Raw genomic sequence first — 23979 nt, forward strand, 5'->3', positions numbered from 1 at the left:
CAGCCAACTACCCAAACATCTCCAAAACCATCCCAACCTAACTTACCAAATAATAACACACCTAGTTTGTCAATATCATCACAACAAATACAGCAACCAACTGCCTTACAAATAAAACAAGAACCATTACAACAACAATTGCAATCTATTGCAACAGCAGCATCAGCGGCACTAACACAATTACCACCCCAACCAATTCAACCTTCACAACCTTCACAACCTTCACAACCTTCACAACCTTCACAACCTTCACAACCTTCACAACCTTCACAACCTTCACAACCTTCACAACCTTCACAACCTTCACAACCTTCACAACCTTCACAACCTTCACAACCTTCACAACCTTCACAACAACCAACTACAGCACTACCAACCCAAGACGAACAAATAGCATCACAAGAATCACAACAACCAAACGAAATTATGGATTTAGACGAAAATATTAAATTAGATGAGGAAATTAAAATTGAAATACCTGACAATTTATTAATATTAGGTAATAAAATAGAGTTCCAACCAATAAATATATCAAGCAAATTCAAAAGTATTTTAAATAATTTTATTGAAAAAATACCAAAACTTTCAACCCAACAACAAATTGAAACTACCAATTCATTTATAAGCTATTTATTTCAAGTATTAAAACCAGAATTTGAAAATATTAACTCACCATACTCCTATTTTTTTAATTTCCAAGTTATCCATCATCTTTTTAGAGCATGCTTCCTTCCACAACCATCATTACCATCACAATATCCAATCAATGAACAACTTTTTACAATAATTAAAGAACTTTATAAATTAGCACCTTCAATAGGTTTTAAAATAATTATTTGGTCCTTAGTCAATTCTAAAGGTGGTTTACAAATTACAAATAATGGGTGCACATATATTTATCCAGATATTGAATGTGATAATACACTACAAGATAATAACAAAATAGATAATAAAAATAATAATAGCAATCATATAGCAAATGGAAATAATGGAAATGAAATTAATCATACAACTGTATCAGTAAAGATTGAAAATGAAGCAAACAATAGTACCAATAATAGTAATAACAATAGCAATAATAATATTATATCCATCGAAGAAGAATCAACTTATAAAATTGAAAAATTATTAGAATCGGTTCAAGACAACAATTTAAACAACAAGAATTTATTATCTGGATATATCAAATTTAAACAGAGTATAATAGGTGGTGAATTTTCTCCCAGCAGGTTTGTTGATCAACTTTTAATCGATTGCCAAGAAGCCCAGAATGAAGGTATATTCAATTTCCTTGTGCCAATATTGTATAAATTTTTACCAAATTATTTGGTAGGAAATAGCGAATTCCTCTATTTTACGATCAGTAATATAACACCAAGACAGCATTTTAGAATTTGTAATAAAATATCAATGGGCGATTTTAGGGTTTTTGGTAACGAAATTAAAACTCTCTTTGATCAATCATTCAAATGGGAATCATTTGAACAAAACTATATGTGGCAAATGTTAATCTCTGAAGATTCAGTTCATAGTGGTTTAATAGTCAAAGAATATGCCTATATCATTAGTAAACTGGATGCCTATTTAAATTGTGAAGTTTTACAAAATCTAACAACTGTATTAAAAGAAACAAAATTTTATGATCAATCCATTTTTACCGAAACTCTTTTATTAGACAGCTATTTTTACATTTTTACTTTTAATTTATTCACTTTTTGGTTAAAAAATAATACAACCCAAACTTTGAATTATATAAATAATATTTTGGATATTTATTTAAATAACAATAATAATGAAACTAATAATAATAATAATAATAATAACAACAATAATAATAATAATAACATTAGTTTAAAAAATATTAGAAGGCTGGTCGAAAAAATTCTTTATTATTATAATATATTTTTAAAGAAATATAATGAAGAAAAGTAAGTATTCACAATAAAATTAAATATTCATAATTATATAGCATCATACTAATTAATCATTTATTTATTTTAGAATAAAATGGAGCGATTTAATCGATTATGAAAGAGTTTTAAAAATATTTTTAAAAACCACAAATTCCAATTTAATCCCAAAATATTCAAATCTTTTCGGCCTAATTTCAACAAACACAGCAGCAGCATCACCACAAACCAATCCATCGCCATTACCGACACCAAATAAATACAATACAGAAATTTATAATGAAAATCCAAAGAAAAGATTTAAAAAAGATTAAAAATAAAAAATAAAAATAAAAAATAATAGTAAAAAATAACTTTTTAATTGTATAATATTTATTCTAAAAAACTTTTTAATTTAATATATTCTTCTTCAGAGAATGGGAAAACACCTTGACAATGTAAATTGTTAATAATACCTTTTGATTCTATAATATTTAAACATACTAATAATTTCTTATTGATATCTTTAAACTTTTTTCCTAAATAATGAAACTTTAATGATATTTCCCATAGTAAGACCAAGGCAACAACAATTTGGATAGGATTTTCTTCTTTGAACCATTTTAAAATAAAAGGATAAATAATAATAATTGATTCCTCTATATTGGTTTAAAAAAATAAATTGAACATTAATATTAGGTTTTTAGTGTTTTGGTTTTTAATTTTTTAATTTTACCTTCTAATTCATCAAATAAATCTTTGTCTATTTGCATAACAAGATATTGTAATTCTTGTGAAAATGGGTTCAATGGATCATAAACTGAAATTATTTTTTGGTGAAAAGTTTGATTTTTTATAATTTTATTGTCATTACTTTGATTGTTGTTGCTATCGTTAAAATTTCCTTCTTTTGTGTTAAAAATTGCATTTATTTTATTAAATGATTTTAAAACATTTTGTAGGTATTGATGATGCTATAAAAAAAAAAGTATATATTAATATATTGTTATTTTAACTTTTATAAAAAAATAATTATAAAAAAAAATAAATACCTTGGTGTTCCATTGATATGTTTGATCTTGAAAAGTAGAAATTCTTTTAATTTGACACTGAACAGCTAAAAAATAATAGTAATGTTAATAAAATAAATTGTTTTTTTTTAATATGTTATAAATATTAATTTTTACTTTGTAATAATATTAATATTTGGTTTAATTGAGAACCAAATAAATCATTATCTCTTTCTTTGTTCATCTTTGATAATGTTTAAAAAAAATAAAAAACAATATTTTCGAAAAAAAAATTATATATAATTATATTTAAAATTTTAAATTATAAAAATAAATTTATTTTATTATAAAAAAATACAAATTTGGTTTTTTTTTTTCTTTTTTTTTTTGTTTCCATATTTAAAAAAAATTAATCGATTTTATAGATTTTTAAACAAATAAACAGAATTAATTTAATTTATGATGTTGATATTATTATGATTATTATACTTTCTTTTTTTTTTTTTCTTTTTTTTTATTTTATTAATAATTATTAAAATTATTTGATTATTTTGTTTGCTTTTTTTTTTTTTTGATTTATCTTAAATGTTCTGGTTCAGCAACATATGTAAAACCTTCAAAATCTTTTTGTTGTTGCGGATTGAGTGCACATTCACCAGCCATTGTTAAAGATGGAGCTTCATCAGTGAAAACTGGATCAATTTGAGAGGTATCAGCTGAACCCTTAACATTTGGAATAAATGGTGGTGGAATTTTCTTTTGGAATAATAATTCCCAATCGATTTGACGGAAAAATGGATGTCTTTTAATAAGATTTGGATCAGCTAAACGTTTTTCTGGATCTCTTTCTAATAAAAGTTCTAAAAGAGAACGAGCTTCTTGAGAGATGAAATGTGGGAAAGTAAGTTTTTCCATCATAATCTTACGATACATTTCTTGAACATCTTGATTGTAGAATGGTGGAAGACCTGTAAGCATTTCATATAAGAGTGAACCAAAACTCCACCAATCGACCTGTTTTCCATAACCGTTTCCTTGAAGAACTTCTGGTGCAAGATACTCTGGAGTACCACAGAATGTAACAGTTTTATCGGATGGTGAAAGAAGACCTTCTTTGCAAAGACCAAAATCTGTCATACAAATGTGACCCTCGTTGGTGAGTAAAAGATTCTCTGGTTTCAAATCTCTATAAATAACACCAGATAAATGGAGATGTTCGAGTGCTAATACAATTTCAGCACCATAATAACGAACACGATCTTCTGTGAATTTCTTATCTTTTTGTAAATGATAGAATAATTCACCACCATTAACGTAATCGAGAATAAAGTAAAGTTTATCTTCAGTTTGGAAACTATAGTTAAGATTTACAAGGAATGGATGATTGATTTTTTGAAGAATATTACGTTCAGATAAAGTATGTTCGACCTCATTGTGTTCGACGATATGTTTCTTTGATAAAACTTTCATAGCATAGATTTCGCCTGTATCCTTCTTTCTAACTTGGATAACCTTACCAAAACTACCTTTACCAACAAGGTTTAATAATTCAAAATCTGATACACCAACTTTTTCTGATTTCTTTGGTTTATTTCCATTTAATAATAATTCTCTTTCTGCAATTAAAATTTCAATCCATTTTGTACGCTCTTCTTCTGTTTCTGAACATAAAAAATAGGTTCTTGATGGTGTTTGTACTTCGAATCCATTAACCCTCTTTTTACGATCTGAATTTTTAATATGACCTGAAGTATTTAAATGAATAATACCTAATGGTACAGTTTCCTATTTTTTTTTAAAAATTATAATGTTAATATTAACTATTATTATTATTATAATTTCGACTACTATTATTTTTAAGTCTATTATAATTGAATGATACATACTCCTTTAGTTTTATAATAACTTAAATCTCCACCTCTAAGAATGAACCATCTTTTTTTCCAACTTTTAAAACCACCACCTTCTTTGGTGAGATAACCTTCGTGTTTGATTGGTGCTGACATTTTTATAATATATTTAGTGTTGTTTTTTTATAATTATTTTAATTATTTACTATAATACTTGGATGTGTGTTTTTAAAAAAAAAATAAATAAATAAATAAATTTTTGATAGATTGATTGAGTGTTTGGGTGTTTATATGATACAATTGGGGTTTTTTTTGAATGTGTGTGTTTGATTTTATATACAACAAAAAAAAAAAATTATAATTTTTTTTTTTTTTTTTAAATATTATAAAAATAAAAAGTAAAGTTTTTTATACTTTAAAAAAGAATACAGTGTACAAAATATGTGTATTTAGTGACTCTAAATAAATATTATTTTGATGGATTGAGATATTTTTTTTTTTTTTTCTCTCTTTTATTTTTGTTGGTTAGATTCTTTTAAATTGTGTGTATGTGTTTTGTGTGTTGCAAAAATTTTTAAAAAAATTCAAAAAAAAAAAAATAAAAAAAATTTTTAAAAATAAAAAAAAACTTTTTTTTAAAAATTATTAAAAAAAAAAAAAAATTGAAAAAAGATAAATATCTTTTTTTTTTTTTGGTTCTAATATTCTTTTCTTTTTTATAATATCAAAATTATGTGATATCTCTCTAAAAAAAAAAAAAAAAATAATTTAAAAATAAAAAAATAAAAAGAAATAAATTAAAATTCCCGAATCCCCCTTTTTTTTTTTTTTTTTTTTTTTTTTTTTTTTATTCGCTATCACTCAATTATCATAAATTATAATTAATAAAAAAAAAAACTCAAACCAGGATATTTTTAATAAAAAAAAAATTTGGGGGTTTCGGGCTGATCGATCACACAAATAATTAAAGTTTTTGTAAAAAATGAATATATACGTATAAACACCATTTTCTTTTAAAATTTTTTTTTTTCAATAAACACCCCTTTTATATCATTCTTTTTATTTTTTTATAATAATGTTTCTGTTATCTAATTCATACCACACAAGTTTTCATATTCCCTCAAATAGTTAATTTTGTTTAAAATTCAGATTCTTTTCTTTTAATTTAAAAATTTAATTCATAAAATAATAATACAATGGAGCTTTTTTTATTTTTTTATAACAATATATAATATATAAATATGAATATAATTACAAATACAAATACAAATAGTAGTAGTAAAAATAAAATAGTATATAGTCCAAAAGAATCAAATGAATATAATATATCTTATAATAATACAAATATAAATATAGATAATATAAATAACAATAGTAGTGGTTCAAACGAAGATTTATTTTGGACAGTTTTCAGAAATAAAAAAATCAATAAACAAATATTTTCAAAATTAGATTCATTTTTATCACCTAGTTACGAATCATTATATGATATATCTTTTGTAATAGATAGATATGAAAATGCAAAGGAAATATTTATAGATAAAGTAAAATCATCACAGTATCTTTTTATTGACTTTGAAAAGTTATTCAGGTTAATTAAGAACGATTTCAATTTTTATCAAAGGTTATTCAATAATCAAATTTACACAGACCAGATACCAAACCATTCATCATTGTTAAATCAAGCAATATTAAGTAATAGTTTGGCAGCAGTCAAGGGTTTAGTAGAGAGGTTTAATTTTATCCCAACCAAAGATATTTTTCGAATGATGTTAAACAATCATTCTTTATATGGTTCTCTTAAAATGCTCAAATACTTAAAGTTTGATTTAAATATTAAAAGTCCTACAATTGAAAGTAAAGATTATGGAGAGGCACGGTGCACTGAATCAAATCCTTTAAAGAAATTCAAATCATTATATTTCCTATATTCTCAAGATGTTTTAAGCTCACGTTTCTTTTATGATGTCTCTGCTAAAATTTTTAAAGGTTCCCCCAAAGAAGAAGAATCAATATTTAAAGAAACATTTAAATTAAAATATTTAGTAGATGCTTGTAAAATAATTTCATTAATAATTAATATTCATAACACAATATATAATGGTATTGATAATAATAGTAATATTAATAGTGATAATAGCACCATTATCAACAATAATAACAAAAGAACTGGAGAAGAAGATGAAACTAAAGTTTATTTTACAGTTGATGAAATTAAATTATTAAAGTTTACAAAGGATCAATTAAATTCAAATTTATCTAGTTATATAATTAATAATGTTAATAATTTAAAAAGCATAAAAGTATTGGTGGAAATGTATTATTTAATAATAAAATATAATAGAACAGAAAAAAAGAATAGTTATGTTAATACATTATTAGAAATCTTTAAAAAGAAATCAGATAGTGCCAAGCATTCACTATATTATAAATTTTTTGACCATGATATAGATAAAAGATTCACAAATACTACAGATCAACCCATCGATCGTTTCATAATATCATTATCCCACGGATGCGTTGATTTGGCCACGAACAGTCTTTTTTATGTAAATTTAAATTGCCTAATGTCCCATTTCAATTCTGGTAATAGATCACATATTTTCAAATATTGCTCCAGTGCAAATGAAAGGGTCAAATATGTTGTTGGCATTGGTGAAAGTTTTTTAAAATTTGATCAAATTAACTCAATTAAAAAAGGTCCATATTTTTCATTTATCCATTTTTTTTTATTATTGGTATATCATGACAATTTAGGATTGGTAGAATTTGCATCAGAGTTATATTCAGGAAATATTTATGACTATATAGACAGGATTGGTTTCAATTTTTTGATCACCCCATATATTGTTTCAAAGAAAATGCTGGAGTACCTTTATTCAAATTTCAAATCATTATTTTTAATAGACAAACATGCAACATGGTTTTTCTTTTGTAACGAAGAGTTGTTAATACACTATGAAAAACTTGTACATGCCGATGGAAAAACATTGACATGGAAGTTTAATCAAGAGATTAAAGTTGAAAAAACTTTAGTTTCAAACTCATCAATAAAGTTTATAGCAAGAGCATTGCAATTGCCATCTTTATATCTCGATGCTGAAACTCCTCATGTTTTAAAATTGCTAAATTTGGGTAGCTCTGTAGAAAGTATTAAGTACTCTCGAGATAATTATAAATATTACAAAAAGGTTTTTAAGTATATCAATTTTAGTATATTCCCGCTCCAACTGTTTGGTTCAAGAGGATGTGGCCACAATATTATCAAAATATTCAACTGGGTCGTTCATAGAAATAAGGATAGGCTTTTTGTTTGTAGTTATTTTCCTAATAGAACAGGTACCGATTCAAATACAAGATATGATTCACAACCAATTCAAAACAAACGGTTTATTTTCTCACACCAAGAGTATGTAAAATATTTAGTTTTGTCGAAAAACTATAAAATATTATTCTCAAATTACTCAAAGGAGTTATTTAGCAATGATAGACCATATTTGGCTTTCATTTTAGATAACAGGGATTTAAAATCAATTCAAGAAATATTTAACATTATGGATTCTGACGATGATAAAGCAAATGAATATAAAGAATGCATTTTAAAACAAATTTTAATTCCAGCAACACAACACCCATCAATTCCAATCTTTGACCTTGTTTTAAATAAATTTCAAATATTTTTAAATTTCAAGATATACAACATTGTACACTATAGTTTAATTTACGAATTTATCAACTGTCATTTTAAAAATAAACAATTGGCACAATACTTTATAAAAAATCAAAATATTGCGGGCTATTTAAAAGAAATTTATATTTTTAATTTTACAGAATAGAATTTTTTTTATTTTTTATAAAAAAAAAATAATAATATTTTTGTCTTTTTTTCTTTTGATAAATAAATATAGTTAGTTTAACTTTAAAGCTATATCTATAGATTTTTATTTTTTTTTTATTTTTTTATTTTTTTTTAATTTAAATATTTTAATTTATTTTTTTTTTATTTTTTTTTTTTCGTTTTTTTTAAAATTAATTTGTTTTATAATCATACATCATCATAAAATGTTATTAGATGTTCTGGAAAGATTAAATAGTTTTAAAATAGTTTTAGCATCAGGTTCTCCAAGAAGAATAGAATATTTATCAAAGCTTGGACTAAAATTCGAAATAGTTGAATCTAAATTTGAAGAAAATTTAGATAAATCAAAATTTTCATCAGCATATGACTATTGTTTAGAAAATGCCAAATTAAAAGCTATACATACAAATAGACAACTTTTTGAAAAGAATAATAAATATCCAAATATTACTATAGGTGCCGATAGTATAGTTGTAACTATTAAATAAAATTAATAAATAAATTTACAATTTTCATTGCATCTAATTAATTTCTTCTCTTATTTTTATTATAGGTTTATAATAATAAAATCTTTGAAAAGCCAAAGTCATTAAAGGAAGCAAAGGAAATGTTGGCATTTTTAAGTGGAAAATCTCATTTTGTTTGTACTGCTGTTCATATAGAGTTCAACAATGAATCTAATCAAAAGAAGGGTCAAGAAAGTTTTTATACCCTAACTCAAGTAGAATTTGATAATTTATCATCAGATTTAATAGAATATTATGTCGAAAATTATAAACCATTAGATAAAGCCGGCTCATACGGAATTCAAGAAATACCTGCAGGTTCATTTATAAAGAGAATTGATGGAGATTTCTATAATGTAACTGGTATGCCAATTCACGATATTTCAATTCATCTTAGAAAAGTTTATGATCAAAATTTTAAATAAAATAAATAAAATAAAAATATTATAAAATATTATATTTATAATATTACATGTAAATAAAGAATTATATAATTAAAATCTATACAAATTTGTATTTTTTTTTTAAAATTTTTTTTTATTTGTTTTTTTTATTTGTTTTTTTTTTTTATATATATTTATATATTATAAACTTTTATTTTTTGGCTGGGGTTTTTTTAACTGGAGTTGTTTTGACTGGAGTAGCTTTAACAACTGGAGTTTCTTTAACTTGTTTAACTGGAGTTTCTTTAACTTGCTTAACTGGAGTTTCTTTAACTTGTTTAACTGGGGTTTCTTTAACTTGTTTAACTGGAGTTTCTTTAACTTGTTTGGCTGGAGTTGATTTAACAGCTGGAGCATCTTTAACTTGTTTAACTGGAGTTGATTCTTTGGTGGTTGTTTGTTTAACTGGAGTTGATTCTTTAGCTGCTGGAGTTGGTTTTTCAGCTACTTTAACTGGAGTGGTTTTAACTTTTTTATTTGGAGTTGATTGTTTTTCTTCAGTTTTTTTTACTGGTTCTGGAGTTGCTCTCTTTTTATTGGTGGTAATTGGTTTTTGTTCTTCTTCTTCTTCTTCTTCATCATCTTCAAAATCTTCAAAATCTTCAAAATCATCATCACTGTCCATTTCCATTTGTTTTCTAGCTAATTCTTCTAAAGCTTCTTTGGTTAAACTGACTTCTTGTTTCTTTTGGTCAAAAATAAGACCTTCTGGTACTTTGACATTAACATAAAATGGTAAACGAATATCTGATGCTTTAATAGCTAATGATTGGATTGATTGGAGTTTTTCTGGTAATTTGGAATAAATTTCATCGAGAATAACTGAAAGATTTTCAATGAGTTTTTCTACACCAAGTTCAAAATTACCAATTGGAAGAGTGAATAATAATTTGCTAAATGATCTAATTAAAACTAATCTATTTAATTTATTTAATGTTTCAATAATTTTAACTGGGTTATTTAAATCGACTTCAACTTTTTTTGGTGATCTGTAAAAATAATATAATAAAGTTAATTAAAAAATTTAATAAAAAAGTACGCTATAATAATAATGATAATATTTACTGTTTTGATAAATAAATTTCTTTACCGAAATTGTGTTGGATTTTTTGTTTGAATCTTGAATCGACAATAAATTCTTCATATTGTTTTGTAAGTTTGATTTTTAATTCTGGTGTAATGTAATCTTTTTTGAATTGTTTCATTGAAGTAACATCGAATAAACCTGTGAAACCCATTTCTGTAATTTTAGTTTTAAGATCCATAGCTTGTTCTTTATTACCTTGAATAATAATTAAACTTCTTTTGCTTGATAAATCATAAATTTGATGTGGAACAGTACTATATATTTTTAATTAATTTAATAAACAAACAAATGTTAGTGTTTTTAAAATAAAATTTAAAAAAATATAAGAATATTTACATGTGATATGGTTTGAATTGAACATCGTGGTAGTATTTATCAGTTTCGATTGAAACGAAAAGATTTTCATTATCATCATCTAAAATATTTAATGGTTGAGCATTCTTTTTGATTTCTGAATATTTAATGACTGCATTGATTGCTTCGATGGCTTTTTCTTTATTAATAACATTAACTTTACTGGTAGTATTGGTAGCTTTAGCAGCGACGGTTTTAGTGGCAGCAACCTTTGTAGCGGCGGCAGCAGCAACCTTTGTAGCGGTGGCAGCAGCGGCAGCAGCAGCAACCTTTGTAGTAGTGGTAGCAGCTTTTGTGGTGGTTGTTTTGGTATTGGTATTAGTTTTGGTGACCATTTTATATTTCGATAACAAAAATTTATTTGTATAAATAAAAAAATTCTGCTGGCTAATGAAAAAAAAAAAAAAAAAAAAACGAAAATAAAAAGATTTTTAAAAATTTTTTTTTTTTTTTTTAAAAACGAAAATTTTTTATTTTTATTTTTTTTTAATTAAATTTTATTTATTTATTTTGTGAATAATTTTAATCAAATATTAAAAATAGGAAAATATTAAAATATAATAAAAAACAATAAAAAATATAAAAATAAAATATAAAAAAAAAAAATTTGTAATTTGAAAATATAACACAGATAAAATTGATTGTATTGTTTTTTTTAAAATTTTTTTTATTATTTATTGACAAGCTGGTGAAGGGATTTGTTGTGATAAAGTAATTGAACATGGAGCTCCGTCATTGGTATAGCCAAATGGAACCATGGTACAATAAATATATTTGCCGATAGTGGCACCTAATTGAAGGGCGATGGTATCTTCTTGTGGATTGGACCAATCTCTGGTAATCATTACACTGGCGGCATAATCACCACACTCACTGAAAACAGTTGCTTCATCATTTTCGGTGAATGGATTGAAACCTTCGTTGGCTGGTAACCAACCTTGTTTATGAGCAACTGGTGCTGGTACATAGTAGCCAAGCATTGGTTGCCAACCATGAGCAGTTAAAAGGAATTTATAAGTTAATGCGGTAAAGGTTTCATTTAAAATTTGACCTTCGTGTAATAAGGTAAGACCATGAATTACGTCATGTGATGATAAAACATTATTATCACCAGTTCCATCATTGTTTGGACATGGGGAGGAATAACCTAAACATGTGGTAAAACACCATTCGTGGAATTGGGAATCATCCATACCTAAAGTTTTAAATAACTAATAAAAAATAAAAAAAATAAATATTTTAACATTTTTGCAGATAGTTTGATAAAATACATACAGCATTAACACTTGATAATTTGGTTAAAGCAGTTAATGAATAAGTGGCACAATTATCAGAGACACCAATCATAAGAGCAATACATTGTTCGACGGTAATTAAACCAGTTGAGCATTCAATTTGTTTATCTAAAGTATATAAACCGGCTTCAATATCTTTGAAAACTGATAAGAGAACCCAAAGTTTGATGGTTGATGCTGTTTGTTGTGGATTTTGTGAGTTTGAACTTTGAATATTAAATGTTTTAAAATCTGTAACTGCCCACTCTGTACCATTACAATATCCATATGATCCAACTAAACCGTTGATATATTGTTCCAATTGTTGAGAATTTGGAGTTCCACATAAAGCTGGATTATCATTGCTACTTCCCAATGATTTTACATCGAAATGAATTGATTTTTCATCACCATTTTTATTAAAATGGTTTTGTGAAATACAAAAACAAAAATTACAATAAATAAATAATAATAATGTTACAAATAAAATTTTCATTGTATTATTAGATAGTTGTTGTTAAAGATACTTGTGGAAATTTAAAAAAAAAAAAAAAAAAAAAATCATTTTTTATTTTTTTTAAAATTTTATTTTTTTTTTTAAATTTTATTTTTGGTTGGTTTCACAGGAATGGAATTTTTTTCCTGGGAATTTTAATATAATTTAAAATAAGATTTACATATATGCATATAAATGAGCAGATTTATAAGAATTTCTTTACAAATACTATTATTTGATAAAATTTCTTAAAAATATCTTTTTTTTTTTTTTAAATTTTAAACTAAAAAATATATTTTTTTTTAAATTTTTTTAAAATTTTTAATTTAATTTTTTTAATTAATAATAATGGTTTCAAACGAAAAAATTAAAAAAGTTATTACTATTTCAGAGAATATAAGAAATATTTCTATAGTTGGGCAGTAGGTTTTAATATAATTATTAATTAATTAATAATATTTTCCAATTATTAACAATTTTTTTTTACTTGTAAGGATTAACAATGGAAAAACTTCAATATTTAAAAGGTTAGTTAAAAAAGCGGGCGTGGTTAACGATGGTACTGTGGTCGAAGAAGATAAATTAAATAGTGAAATAAATGAAATTACAACCAAACTACAATTCAATTCAATTTTCTTTACAGAGTTATCTAAAGAATATTATATAAATCTAATTGATACACCAGGTCATTTAGATTTAAAGGCCCAGGTAGTGGCAGGACTTCGTATTACCGATGGATCATTGTTTGTAGTCGATGGCTTCGAGGGATTCAGTTTTGGGGGTGAATCCATTGTACGTCCATTAATATCTGAAAATAATAAACCCACCCTGTTTATCAATAAATTAGACCACTTTTTCATTGATCCACAGATAGAATTAGAGCAAGTTTATTTGGCACTCGATAAATCAGTCGATTTATTTAATGTTAATATCGAGTGTTCCGCTTTCAGCACGGATTTTAGTGTCGACCCAAAGAATGGTTCTGTGGCATTTGGTTCTGCTTTGGATGGATGGGCATTTAGATTAGATAGTTTTGCAAATAGATACTCACAAAAACATAACATTCCAAAACAATCTCTATTGAAACGTCTCTGGGGTAACAATTATTATGATGATACAACAAAGAAGTGGACATCAGATCCAATCTCATCAGCAAATGGTTCAAAATTAGAAAGATCTTTTTGTCAATTTATACTGCGTCCAATTTATCAAATAATAAGAGCAATTATGGATGATGATATGGTAAAGCTAAAACAGATAAATGAATCTTTAAACATCAAGATTTCAGATCAGCAATTGGAAGTATTAAAGGGAAAAGAATTAGTAAAAGAAGTCCTTTGCCTATTTTTACCATTAGAAGAAACAGTTTTATCAATGATGGCTAATAACATACCATCACCATTGTATGCACAAAAATATAGAGTTAATGGACTATATGAAGGTTCAATGGACGATGAATATGCAAAATCAATTTCATTTTGCAATAGAGATGGTCCACTGGTAATTTTTATTTCAACATTATCAGTAAATAGTTTTGGTCAAATAAATGCAATAGGTCGTATTTTTTCAGGAACTATTAAAAAAAGTGAAAAAATTGCAATTATTAATAGAAAAAATGAAGTTTTTACAACAGATAAATATGGCATCAATCTAATAATCAATAATGATTCAAATATGGAAATAGATGAATGCACTTCCGGAAATATTGTATGTTTATCAGGTTTAAAAAGTTCATGTTTATCAAATTCGTTTACAGCCACATCAGGTTTAGGAAAATCTCGCAATATTATTCGTTATATAAAACTCCCAACCTATCCAATTTTAAGTAAATCCATCAGCCCAAATAGTCCAAATGATCTTCCTGCTCTCATGGAGGGCTTAAAAAAGCTAGCTGTTATTGATCAAGTGGCCAACATTTCTTTTGAAGAAACCGGTGAAATTTTAGTGTGTGGTACGGGTCAATTTCATTTAAATGTTTTGTTCAAGGTTTTAAAAGAAATATTCATTCCATCAGTTGATATTAATATATCAGATCTTATCATACCCTATAGAGAATCGGTTAGCCAAGAATCTTCTTTAGTTTGTTGCGCCAAATCACCAAATAAACACAGTAGGGTTTACATGAAGGCACAACCACTTCAAATCGATGTGGCAGTTGATATTCAAGTTGGTAGTTTAGATCCGTCAAAATATAGCCAAAAAGAATTTAGTGATAAATTGTGTAAGGATTATGGTTGGGAAAAATTAGACATAAAAAATATTTGGGCTTTTGGACCAGAGGATTTAAATACAAATTTATTTATGGGGTCAATCCAACCTATGGATCTTCAAGATATAAAAGATGGATTAATACAGGCTTTTAATTGGGTTATTAAAGAGGGTCCTATTTGTGGAAATAAGTTATGGGGAGTTCGTTTTAATCTAGGCGATGTTTATAAAAATCAAGTTCCTATAGTAAGAGGAGGTTATTCATTTGTAATTCCAACAACTCGTCGTGCTCTTTACGCTTCACAATTATCGGCTTCACCAGTTCTGCTCGAACCAATTTATAACAGTCAAATTAATGTTCCACACGCTATATCCCAAGATGTCTTTAATCTAGTAAAACGAAAAAGAGGTTCAATTATCACCGAATATCCATCTCGAAATAGTCAAAAATCAAGTGTTATTATTCAATTGCCAGTTATTGAGTCTGTTGGTTTTGAAAATGAATTAAAGCAACTATCAGATAAAACCTTTAATCAACATATATTCAGTCATTGGTCACAAATAGGTGGGGTTGTTGGTATTGATGATATTTCGACCAACATTGCTATGAATATTCGAACAAAAAAAGGTTTACCTCCAACTATACCATTATATACAGAATATCATGATAAACCATAAATAATTGTAAATATGTACTTTTTTTTTCTAATAAATAGTTAAATAAATTTTATTTAAAAATACATTTGTATTTTACATTATTTAAAAAATAAATAAAATAATAGATGATAATACAAAGAATAAAGCTGATGATAGTTTTGATGAGCTATTTGGGAGTTCAGCGAATGCAGAGCTATCGGCATCAACACATCCGGCAGTAGTGAATTTTGTTTGGGTATCGACAATTTTATTGCTTTCTATGGCTGATATTTTGGTATTGATAAATTCACCGCCAAGAGATTCAATACGTACTTCAAATTCACCTGGTTTCATATCTGGTGAAATCCAATAGTTGTAATCAGATAACTTTAAATTAACAAATTGGTCAGATCCAGTTTTTTTAACTGATACTTGCTTAATTCCGATATCTGAATTAAAAATTAAGAATGCAGTCCAATAGTCGTTTGATCCATCCTTCATCATAATTTTAACATTGCCATCGACTTGACATGGTACCTTATAAAACTCTAAATTCTTTAAAACACCAATACTTCTTGCTCCAAGTACATCAAATGCTTGTGGAGATAAATCAAAATGATAATTATTATTCTATTGATAATTTTTTTATTAGTATACTTTTTAAAGCTTAATATAATTAAATAATTAAATAGTTACACTGCAATGTTCTCCTCCTGGACATTGATCAGTAGCCATAACAACTACAGATCTATTGGTATATGGTGAAAAAATGTTATAGCATTGTCCACAGTTTTTGGCATCATCATAAAAAAATGTGTTTAATGCTGCAATAAATAAATTTCCTGGTCCGGTTGGTCCCATTAAATTTCCAAACCCACAATTACCATTGTTCAAATCTAAAAAAAATTAATTAGTTTTATAAATAAAATTTCTTTTTAGTGTTAATGTTATAAATACCTTCATAATATGTAGCAGATGCTGAATTTTTAACTTGTTCAAATGGGCATTCGTCACCATTTATATAATAAAAATTAAAGATAAATAATAAAAATACAAATAATTTCATTTTTGCTGAATAATTATTTAAAAATAAAAAAAATAGTTTTTAAAAAAAAAAATTGCTCCACATAAAAAAAATCAGAAAAAAAAAAATCAAAATAAAGATATTTTTTTATTTTCTTTTTCTTTGAATGCTAATGTGTAAGAAACACTTTACCAAAAAATATAACCCAATTTATTATAATAATTATCAAAAAAAAAAATTATTAGATTTTTTAGATATATTTTTTTATAACAACTTTATTTTATTTAAATGAATTGATAATGATAAATAATAAAACTGAAATTAAAAAAATAATATACATGGTTGGTGGTAAAATTCTGGATGAATCTGATGGTATTCTAAATGGAGCATAAGGATCATCGTAATTTATTTCTCCACTATCGCAGCCTTCAACAGTGAATTGGGTTTCGGTATCGATAATTTTATTACTTTCTACTGATGATATTTTAGTGTAGATAAATTCACCACCAATCGACTCGATACGTAATTCGAATTCACCTGGAGTCATACTTGGTGAATCCCAATAATTGTATGAAGTTATTGGTAGAGGTTTAAACTGATCACTTCCAGATAATTTAATGGATACTTGCTTAACTCCAATATTAGAGTTAAAAACTAAGAATGAAGTCCAAAATGGGTTTGAACCATCTTTCATCATTACTTTAACATTTCCTTTTATTTGACATGGTACTTTATAAAACTCCAAGTTATATAAAACACCATCAAGTCTTGGACCTAGTACATCAAAAGCATCGGTAGTTAAATCAAAATGATAGTCTGCTTCACACCACCCCTATATTTTTATTTAATTAGTTTTTTTTTTTTTTTTTTAAATAGATATATAAACTTACTTTATCTGGACATTTATCTGTCCCCATTACTACCAAGGATCTATTTGTATAAGGAGAAAAAATATTGAAACATTGGCCACAGCTTTTAGAATCATCGTAAAACTTTGTTGAAAGTGCTGCTACCATCATTGTTCCTGGACCTGTTCTACCCATCAATTCACCATATCCACAATTACCATGTTGAGGATCAGTATAATAGGTTGCTGTACTTTTATGTTTTACTTGCTCTATTGGGCATTCTGCTTTCATACTATAAATAAAAACATTTATAATAAATAATAATACAATCTTCATCATTTTATATATTATATAAAAATGATGTTAAAAAAAAAAAATTATTTAAAGGAAAAAAAGAAAGAAAAAAAAAATAGAAAAAATAAATTATTATTATACAACAAAAGTAAAATTACATAAAAAAACCCAAAAATAATCTAAAATACTATTTGTTATTAAAAATATACAAATATACAAAATTGTTATTTTATAAATATTAAAATTAAAAAATAATTATTTATAATTTTTTTTAAAATATTTTTTTTATTTTTTTATTTTTGATATATTTTATATAATTATTTATATCATATAAACCGAAAAAAAGATCAAATTTGTGCAGAGATTAACAAAACAATATGTAAATTTAAAAAAATAAAAAAATAAAAAAAAAAAAGATATAAATATCACACACCCACACCCACAACAACAATACAACCACTCAACCACAAAATATAAAATGAAAAATTTTATTTATATAAAAAAACATATATCTATTTCATATTATTATTAAAATATTCCCTACAATTAATTGAATTAAATATTTTAAAATGTTCGATGTGTTGACACAAAAACAAACACAATTAATTAAAATGCAATCAAATGTATTTTTATCTTAATTATTTGAAAATAATTAACTAAATATAATTTTTATTTAGAAAGTGATTGTTTTTTAAAAATATAATTTAACAAATAAATAATATTATTATTTATTATTTTTTTTTTTTTTTTTTTTTTTGATTTAAATTAAAATTATTTAAATTAATTTCTCTTTTTTTGATCTAATAATAAATTGAATTTTGGCAACAATTTCATCTGAAATAAAAAATTAAAAAAGATGTTAATAATTAAATGATTATTCTTTAAAATGTTAAAACTAAATTAAATATTTACCTGAATCAGATGAATAATATTCATGGGTTTTACCATTACATTTAAGATAAAATGACGATGGTTTGTTAATAACAGTTCCAACACCGGTAATATCTCCAATCATTTGGAAAGGGGTTTTGATTTCTTTTGAGCTGAATGATTTAAAGAACTTATTATTTTTTTGTGGTGTGGTCTGTGGCTGTAATGATTGAAGTAATGTGTTTTGTGGTTGAAGTGTGTTATTCATGGTATTTATATTTTGAGGTACCATTGATGGAGGTGGTAAAGTTGACATAACATCTATAGGTGAATATACAATTTTATCTTTATTGATCTCCATATATCTATCTTTTTTAACTCCAAATTTATTAATTTTTGAAATAACATATTGCTAAATTTAAAATAAAAAAATTAGTATTTAATACAATAAATTATTTTTATATTATAATTATATTACTTTTATTTCACAAACATTATCTGGTGTGAAAAAGAAAATAGGCCCTAATAATTTAGTGATTGGTCTTGGAGCATTTCCAACCTCTGAAACAAATGAAACTGATTTATGCACCTGTGGTTCTATAAATAATAATTAATTTGGTTAATTAATACTGTTTAAATTATAAATTTTTTATAAACTACTTACTATGTTGGTCATAAACTAATTTCACGCCTGGTAGATTTAATTCTATAAGAGTTATTTTTTCATTCTGTATAACTTCGTTATTCATTGTCATAAATACACATAAATTTAACTCCAATTTTTCTTTTTTACAAATGGATGATTTAATTGATTGGAGAGTTGATGTTGATTTATATATAACTGCAACTGAGTTTTTAACCCCATTATTAGGCTTTTCTGCTGGCTTTCCATTTGAGGTTTGTGAGGTTTTTTGAGACTGTTCAATGTAAACTCTAAATATTTGTGGATGATTTGAAAGATCTCTAATTGCTTTAGGATGAATCACTAATGAAAAACAATCATTGGTTAATTTTTTAATTTCTGTTGTTCTGATGATTGGTGGAGTACAAAAATCTACATCACCATTTTCATCTGATTTTCTTAACATATAATCACGGTGATTTGTATAAATTAAAAATGGGAATGTTAAAGATTCAAACTCTTTAATTGATGGTGTTGGTGTTTGATTGCTTGACGCGCTGTTTGTACTACTATTAATACTGCTGGTTGCGCTTCCGCTATTATGACTGCTATTGTTTGAAATGGTTACTGGAGATGTTGATGATGATGATACAATTGAAGATGAAGGTGGCGATATTATATTTTTATTAACATTATTGTTATTATTATTGGTAGTGGCATTACTATTATTGCTGCTATTTATATTGTTACTATTGTTACTATTGTTACTATTTAATAGACCATTGTTTGAGGTGGAGGTTGGAGATTTATTATTTTCCGATTGCAACTTTAATTTTTTATAATACTGAATTTTTCTTTTTTCTTTTATACATAGATCTATTACCTCGCTAATTAATCTTTCTACTGTTACATTTTCCTCAATTGTAATTTCTAATTTACATGTATAAGGCTCGGTTGGAACAAAAATTTGAAGAGTTTTAAGCTTATTATCTGTAAATGGGGTTTTGATTACACCATGTGATAATGATCTTAAATGCTGTTTTCTGTTATGTCCACGGGCACCAAGGTTTTGAACACCTAACTCATGAGTGCTATGGTTTGTTTGTAATATGGGTATTGATGGTTGTTGATTTACAGTAATTGTTGGTTGTTGTAGTTGGTTTGGATTGTCAGTGTTATTATTGTTATTATTTGGAGAAACGATGGGGGAAATTTTAAAATTAGTTGTACTTGAATCTTGGGTATAACCCGAAACAGTGTCGTCATCGTTCATTGTATCATCGGCCAAATCATCATAAACTAAAACATCTTCGTCCAAGAGCTCAGTATTGTGAAATGAATCATAATAATGGTCTACATCATCATTATTACCATTAACTGTATTGAAATTATTTGGATATGGATTAAAACCAATGCATGAATTTCTATTACTATTGTTTTTTGTTGATCCTGTGATTGAATTTAAACCACTGCTATAACTACTATTAAAAAGATGGTTTACATTGGAATCTTTTAACTTTGGGACCTTTTCTTTTTTAAAAACAAAAGTACCGGGCTCACTCTTTTCAAAGACCACAACTTTAGGTGTATTTTTTTCGTGGGAATTTTGGCTTGAGTGATGACGATTTGATGTTGACTTTGAAACTTTGGGAGCTACAAAACTGTGGGAATAATAATTTGATAACTCCTCCTCATCTAGCGGACTGCATAAATATGTTTCCTCTGGGGACTTTGGTGGTTTATTTAAGTCACCGGATAAACTTTGTAATTTTTTTTGATTCCTTAATAAATTGTTATTGAAAACTATATCTGGTGTTGATAAATTTGAATTTAGTGATTTTTGATCCAAATTTTGACTGGATGCTTGTTTAAAACTTGGTTGGGGGTTTAAATTAATATTATACATTAAATTATCTAAGATACTGGTTTTATCTTTGGAGTGTCTACTATATTCGAAATGAATTAATTTAATAATTTGCAATGCATCAATTCTTTCCTCTAAGTTATTATCTGATGGAATATATGGAGTAAACGATTTTGGGTAAGAATATTGGTATACTGAAGAAACTGTCGATGATGATGAAAATGATGAAGATGATGATGAGGCTGATGATGATATTGATGATGATAATAATTTCTCTAAACCCTGCTTATTTACTATACTAAATTGGCCATCTTGCTTATCTTCATCGTTCCTGTTACTGTTATCATTATTATTGTTATTTGTATTATCGGAACTATTATTATTATTATTATTATTACCATTACTATTGGTGTTATTATTGATGTTATATACTTCAATATTACTATATAAATGGTCATTTGAAGATGTACGAGGTGGAGGGGATGATGATGACGAAGAAGAAAATGACCCACTTATTAACTGAGATGGAGAAGAAACTGAATCTAAAACTTGAAAATTCGAAACCTGAGTACCATTTTTATTATCGTATGTATCATTTGATATTGAACAATCATTTTTATTATTATCAATATTATTATTAGATTGATCATCGGTTGTTATTGATATTTCTATAAGCTTTTTTTTTGAATCTTTTCTTTCTATCTTATTGTTATTTGTTATATCTGTACCCTTTATTAATGATAGTTTTGACTCTAAATCATTTAGAATATGGTTGTATGATACAATTTGATTTTTAATTTTACTTTGCTCTTCAACTGATTTTGATGATAATAACGAATCTCTTATTATATCTATTGATTTCTTGGTCCTCTCTATTCGGTACTCCAATGAATCTATATCTCCTTTCATTTTTATATTTGCCATATCAATTAAATCTTCTCTATCTATTATACAGTCACCCATATTTGAATGTAGGCGATGATGATTATTTATATTTGAAATTGAACCATTACTATCATTTAAACTAATAGTTTCCATATTAAATATATAAAAAAGTGTGTATATACAAGTGTTGGGGTGTTGTTATTAATATTTTATTTTTTTATATATAATTTATTAATTTTTTTTTATATTTGGGGGGAAAAAGTGTGGGTGGTTTGAAAAGTTGGTTTCTAATATTATAAAAAAAATTACTGTTATCTCTATTTTTTTTCTTTACTTTATGTCTTTAGTTTATTATTTATTACAAAAATACTATCAATTAAAATATGTAGAAGATTAAAAAATGAGATTTTATAAAATTAAATTAAAAAATAAAAAAACAAAAAAACACAAAAATAAATAAACTTTTTAAATTATAAATATAATATTATATTAAGCAATTATTATAACAATTTTAATATGTATTTAATTATTATAATGACTTTTATAAATAAATTATTATAGATTGATTAAATTTTATTTTTATTATATATTTGATTATTTGTGTATGTCTATGGATAAATATAAAAAGATATAAAAAAAAATAATAAAAAATAATAAAGATACAAGGTGAGTGTATAGTAATAATGGAAAATTAAAATTTAAATAAATAAATGATAGTAATAATAGAATTTGAAAAAAAATAATTAATAAATCAAAAAAAAAATATATAATTAAAATTAAAAATAAAAAAATAAAAGAAAAGAAATAAAATTATTAAAAAAAAAAAAAAATATGTTAATATAATGTATTAAAATTTTTGTTTTTTTTATTTTATTTTTTTTATTTTTATTTTTTTTTTTTTTTAATTTAATTGTTAATCTTATTCACACACATACACACGCACAAATCTCAACAACAATATAGTTGTGTGGGGGGCAATGTTAATTGTATGTGTGTGTATGTGTGTTGGGTTATATAGCACATAACTTATTTATATATTGACGGTAAGTGTTTTTTTTTGTTCATTTTATTTAAGTTTAATTTTCTAATCCCATCATTTTTTTTTTTTAAAATTTTTTAAATAATAATCTTTTTTTAGACACATACACACACAAACACATAAACACACACACAACACAAACACACACTTTTAAATTATTTTAATAAAAAAAAAAATAAAAAAAAATGTTTTTTTCTTTTTTTTTTCTTGGTTGTGTGGAATATAAATATGCGAAAAATCATCTTATTATTGTATATTGTTTTTGTTAAAAATAGAAATTTCACCATTTTTAATATAAGAGTAATAATAATAATTTTATCTATTTCAATTAATTGAAAGAAATTCTGCAATAATTATATAGTATCATTGTTTTGATCTCTTTAGTGAAAATATATATTTTTTTATTGAATTAGATCTATTAATGGAAAAAAAAAAATAAAATAAAAAAAAGTAAATGTGCAATTTAATTTTTTAAAATTTTTTTTTTTTTTTTTAATTATTATTTTTTAAAAAAAAAAAACGAGTTTTGTTCGTTTTTTCATAACCTTTTTTTTTTTTATTTATTTTTATTTTATTTTTCATAATTCGTTTAGAGACGAGATATTTCTTTTATATAATATTTTCTAGTTTTTATTTGTGTACATTACATTATTTTTTATAATTTTTTTATTTTATTTTATTATTATTTTAAAAATCAAATTTATATAAATATAAAATCAAATAAAAATAATTTATAATAATAATAATAATAATAATAAATATATAATAATAATAATTTATTATAATAAAACAATTTAAATGATAAAATGTTAAAACTAAATCACATTACTAAACAAATTATAAAATTTAATTATAGTAAAAATATAGTTGGTACTACTATTTCAAAATGCAATAGTAATAATAATAATAACAATGATTGTT

At 24.8% G+C, this 23979-nt stretch overlaps 11 protein-coding genes across 11 annotated transcripts; 4 read left to right on the plus strand and 7 right to left on the minus strand.

Annotated features, from left to right (window-relative positions):
• Nucleotides 1–65: 65 nt before the first annotated feature.
• DICPUDRAFT_82025 (uncharacterized protein) lies at nt 66–2224 on the plus strand (the record flags this gene model as incomplete). Its single annotated transcript, XM_003291304.1, has 2 exons — nt 66–1928; nt 2002–2224. Coding segments are annotated over 2 exons (2085 nt in total), but the record flags the coding sequence as incomplete, so codon positions are not given.
• A 58-nt stretch (nt 2225–2282) lies between these two features.
• DICPUDRAFT_38833 (uncharacterized protein) lies at nt 2283–3143 on the minus strand (the record flags this gene model as incomplete). Its single annotated transcript, XM_003291314.1, has 4 exons — nt 2283–2548; nt 2626–2863; nt 2942–3006; nt 3077–3143. 4 exons carry the CDS (start codon nt 3141–3143, stop codon nt 2283–2285), a joined length of 636 nt encoding a protein of 211 aa, XP_003291362.1.
• Nucleotides 3144–3475: 332 nt separating this feature from the next.
• DICPUDRAFT_38849 (uncharacterized protein) lies at nt 3476–4905 on the minus strand (the record flags this gene model as incomplete). The annotated part of the gene is made up of 2 exons (XM_003291315.1): nt 3476–4684; nt 4786–4905. The coding sequence occupies 2 exons, from the start codon at nt 4903–4905 to the stop codon at nt 3476–3478; spliced, it is 1329 nt and encodes a 442-aa protein (XP_003291363.1).
• Nucleotides 4906–5990: 1085 nt separating this feature from the next.
• Nucleotides 5991–8585, plus strand: DICPUDRAFT_82028 (uncharacterized protein; the record flags this gene model as incomplete). Its single annotated transcript, XM_003291305.1, has 1 exon — nt 5991–8585. The coding sequence occupies one exon, from the start codon at nt 5991–5993 to the stop codon at nt 8583–8585; it is 2595 nt and encodes an 864-aa protein (XP_003291353.1).
• A 226-nt stretch (nt 8586–8811) lies between these two features.
• On the plus strand, nt 8812–9539 carry DICPUDRAFT_38848 (uncharacterized protein; the record flags this gene model as incomplete). The annotated part of the gene is made up of 2 exons (XM_003291306.1): nt 8812–9081; nt 9162–9539. The coding sequence occupies 2 exons, from the start codon at nt 8812–8814 to the stop codon at nt 9537–9539; spliced, it is 648 nt and encodes a 215-aa protein (XP_003291354.1).
• Nucleotides 9540–9708: 169 nt separating this feature from the next.
• Nucleotides 9709–11333, minus strand: DICPUDRAFT_155951 (uncharacterized protein; the record flags this gene model as incomplete). The annotated part of the gene is made up of 3 exons (XM_003291316.1): nt 9709–10546; nt 10623–10898; nt 10981–11333. 3 exons carry the CDS (start codon nt 11331–11333, stop codon nt 9709–9711), a joined length of 1467 nt encoding a protein of 488 aa, XP_003291364.1.
• Nucleotides 11334–11672: 339 nt separating this feature from the next.
• Nucleotides 11673–12768, minus strand: DICPUDRAFT_155952 (uncharacterized protein; the record flags this gene model as incomplete). Its single annotated transcript, XM_003291317.1, has 2 exons — nt 11673–12209; nt 12274–12768. 2 exons carry the CDS (start codon nt 12766–12768, stop codon nt 11673–11675), a joined length of 1032 nt encoding a protein of 343 aa, XP_003291365.1.
• Nucleotides 12769–13116: 348 nt separating this feature from the next.
• DICPUDRAFT_38852 (uncharacterized protein) lies at nt 13117–15654 on the plus strand (the record flags this gene model as incomplete). The annotated part of the gene is made up of 2 exons (XM_003291307.1): nt 13117–13190; nt 13263–15654. 2 exons carry the CDS (start codon nt 13117–13119, stop codon nt 15652–15654), a joined length of 2466 nt encoding a protein of 821 aa, XP_003291355.1.
• Nucleotides 15655–15670: 16 nt separating this feature from the next.
• On the minus strand, nt 15671–16499 carry DICPUDRAFT_95343 (uncharacterized protein). Its single transcript, XM_003291318.1, has 2 exons — nt 16309–16499; nt 15671–16242 (listed from the first exon to the last, which is right to left on the minus strand). Exons 1-2 carry the CDS (start codon nt 16471–16473, stop codon nt 15736–15738), a joined length of 672 nt encoding a protein of 223 aa, XP_003291366.1. The 5' UTR covers nt 16474–16499; the 3' UTR covers nt 15671–15735.
• Nucleotides 16500–16783: 284 nt separating this feature from the next.
• Nucleotides 16784–17775, minus strand: DICPUDRAFT_155955 (uncharacterized protein; the record flags this gene model as incomplete). The annotated part of the gene is made up of 3 exons (XM_003291319.1): nt 16784–16805; nt 16975–17468; nt 17527–17775. 3 exons carry the CDS (start codon nt 17773–17775, stop codon nt 16784–16786), a joined length of 765 nt encoding a protein of 254 aa, XP_003291367.1.
• A 778-nt stretch (nt 17776–18553) lies between these two features.
• Nucleotides 18554–22172, minus strand: DICPUDRAFT_98981 (uncharacterized protein; the record flags this gene model as incomplete). Its single annotated transcript, XM_003291320.1, has 4 exons — nt 18554–18612; nt 18691–19060; nt 19127–19245; nt 19313–22172. The coding sequence occupies 4 exons, from the start codon at nt 22170–22172 to the stop codon at nt 18554–18556; spliced, it is 3408 nt and encodes a 1135-aa protein (XP_003291368.1).
• Nucleotides 22173–23979: the final 1807 nt, after the last annotated feature.

The sequence above is a fragment of the Dictyostelium purpureum genome (genome assembly GCF_000190715.1).
Source record: "Dictyostelium purpureum unplaced genomic scaffold DICPUscaffold_272, whole genome shotgun sequence".
NCBI lineage: Eukaryota > Evosea > Eumycetozoa > Dictyosteliales > Dictyosteliaceae > Dictyostelium > Dictyostelium purpureum.

Coding starts and splice junctions, on each gene's coding strand:
- DICPUDRAFT_95343 (XM_003291318.1), bottom strand. CDS start 16,473: ATGGGACCAACCGGACCAGGAAATTTATTTATTGCAGCATTAAACACA. Junction 16,243..16,308: donor CAGGAGGAGAACATTGCAGT/GTAACTATTTAA, acceptor AATTATCAATAG/AATAATAATTATCATTTTGA.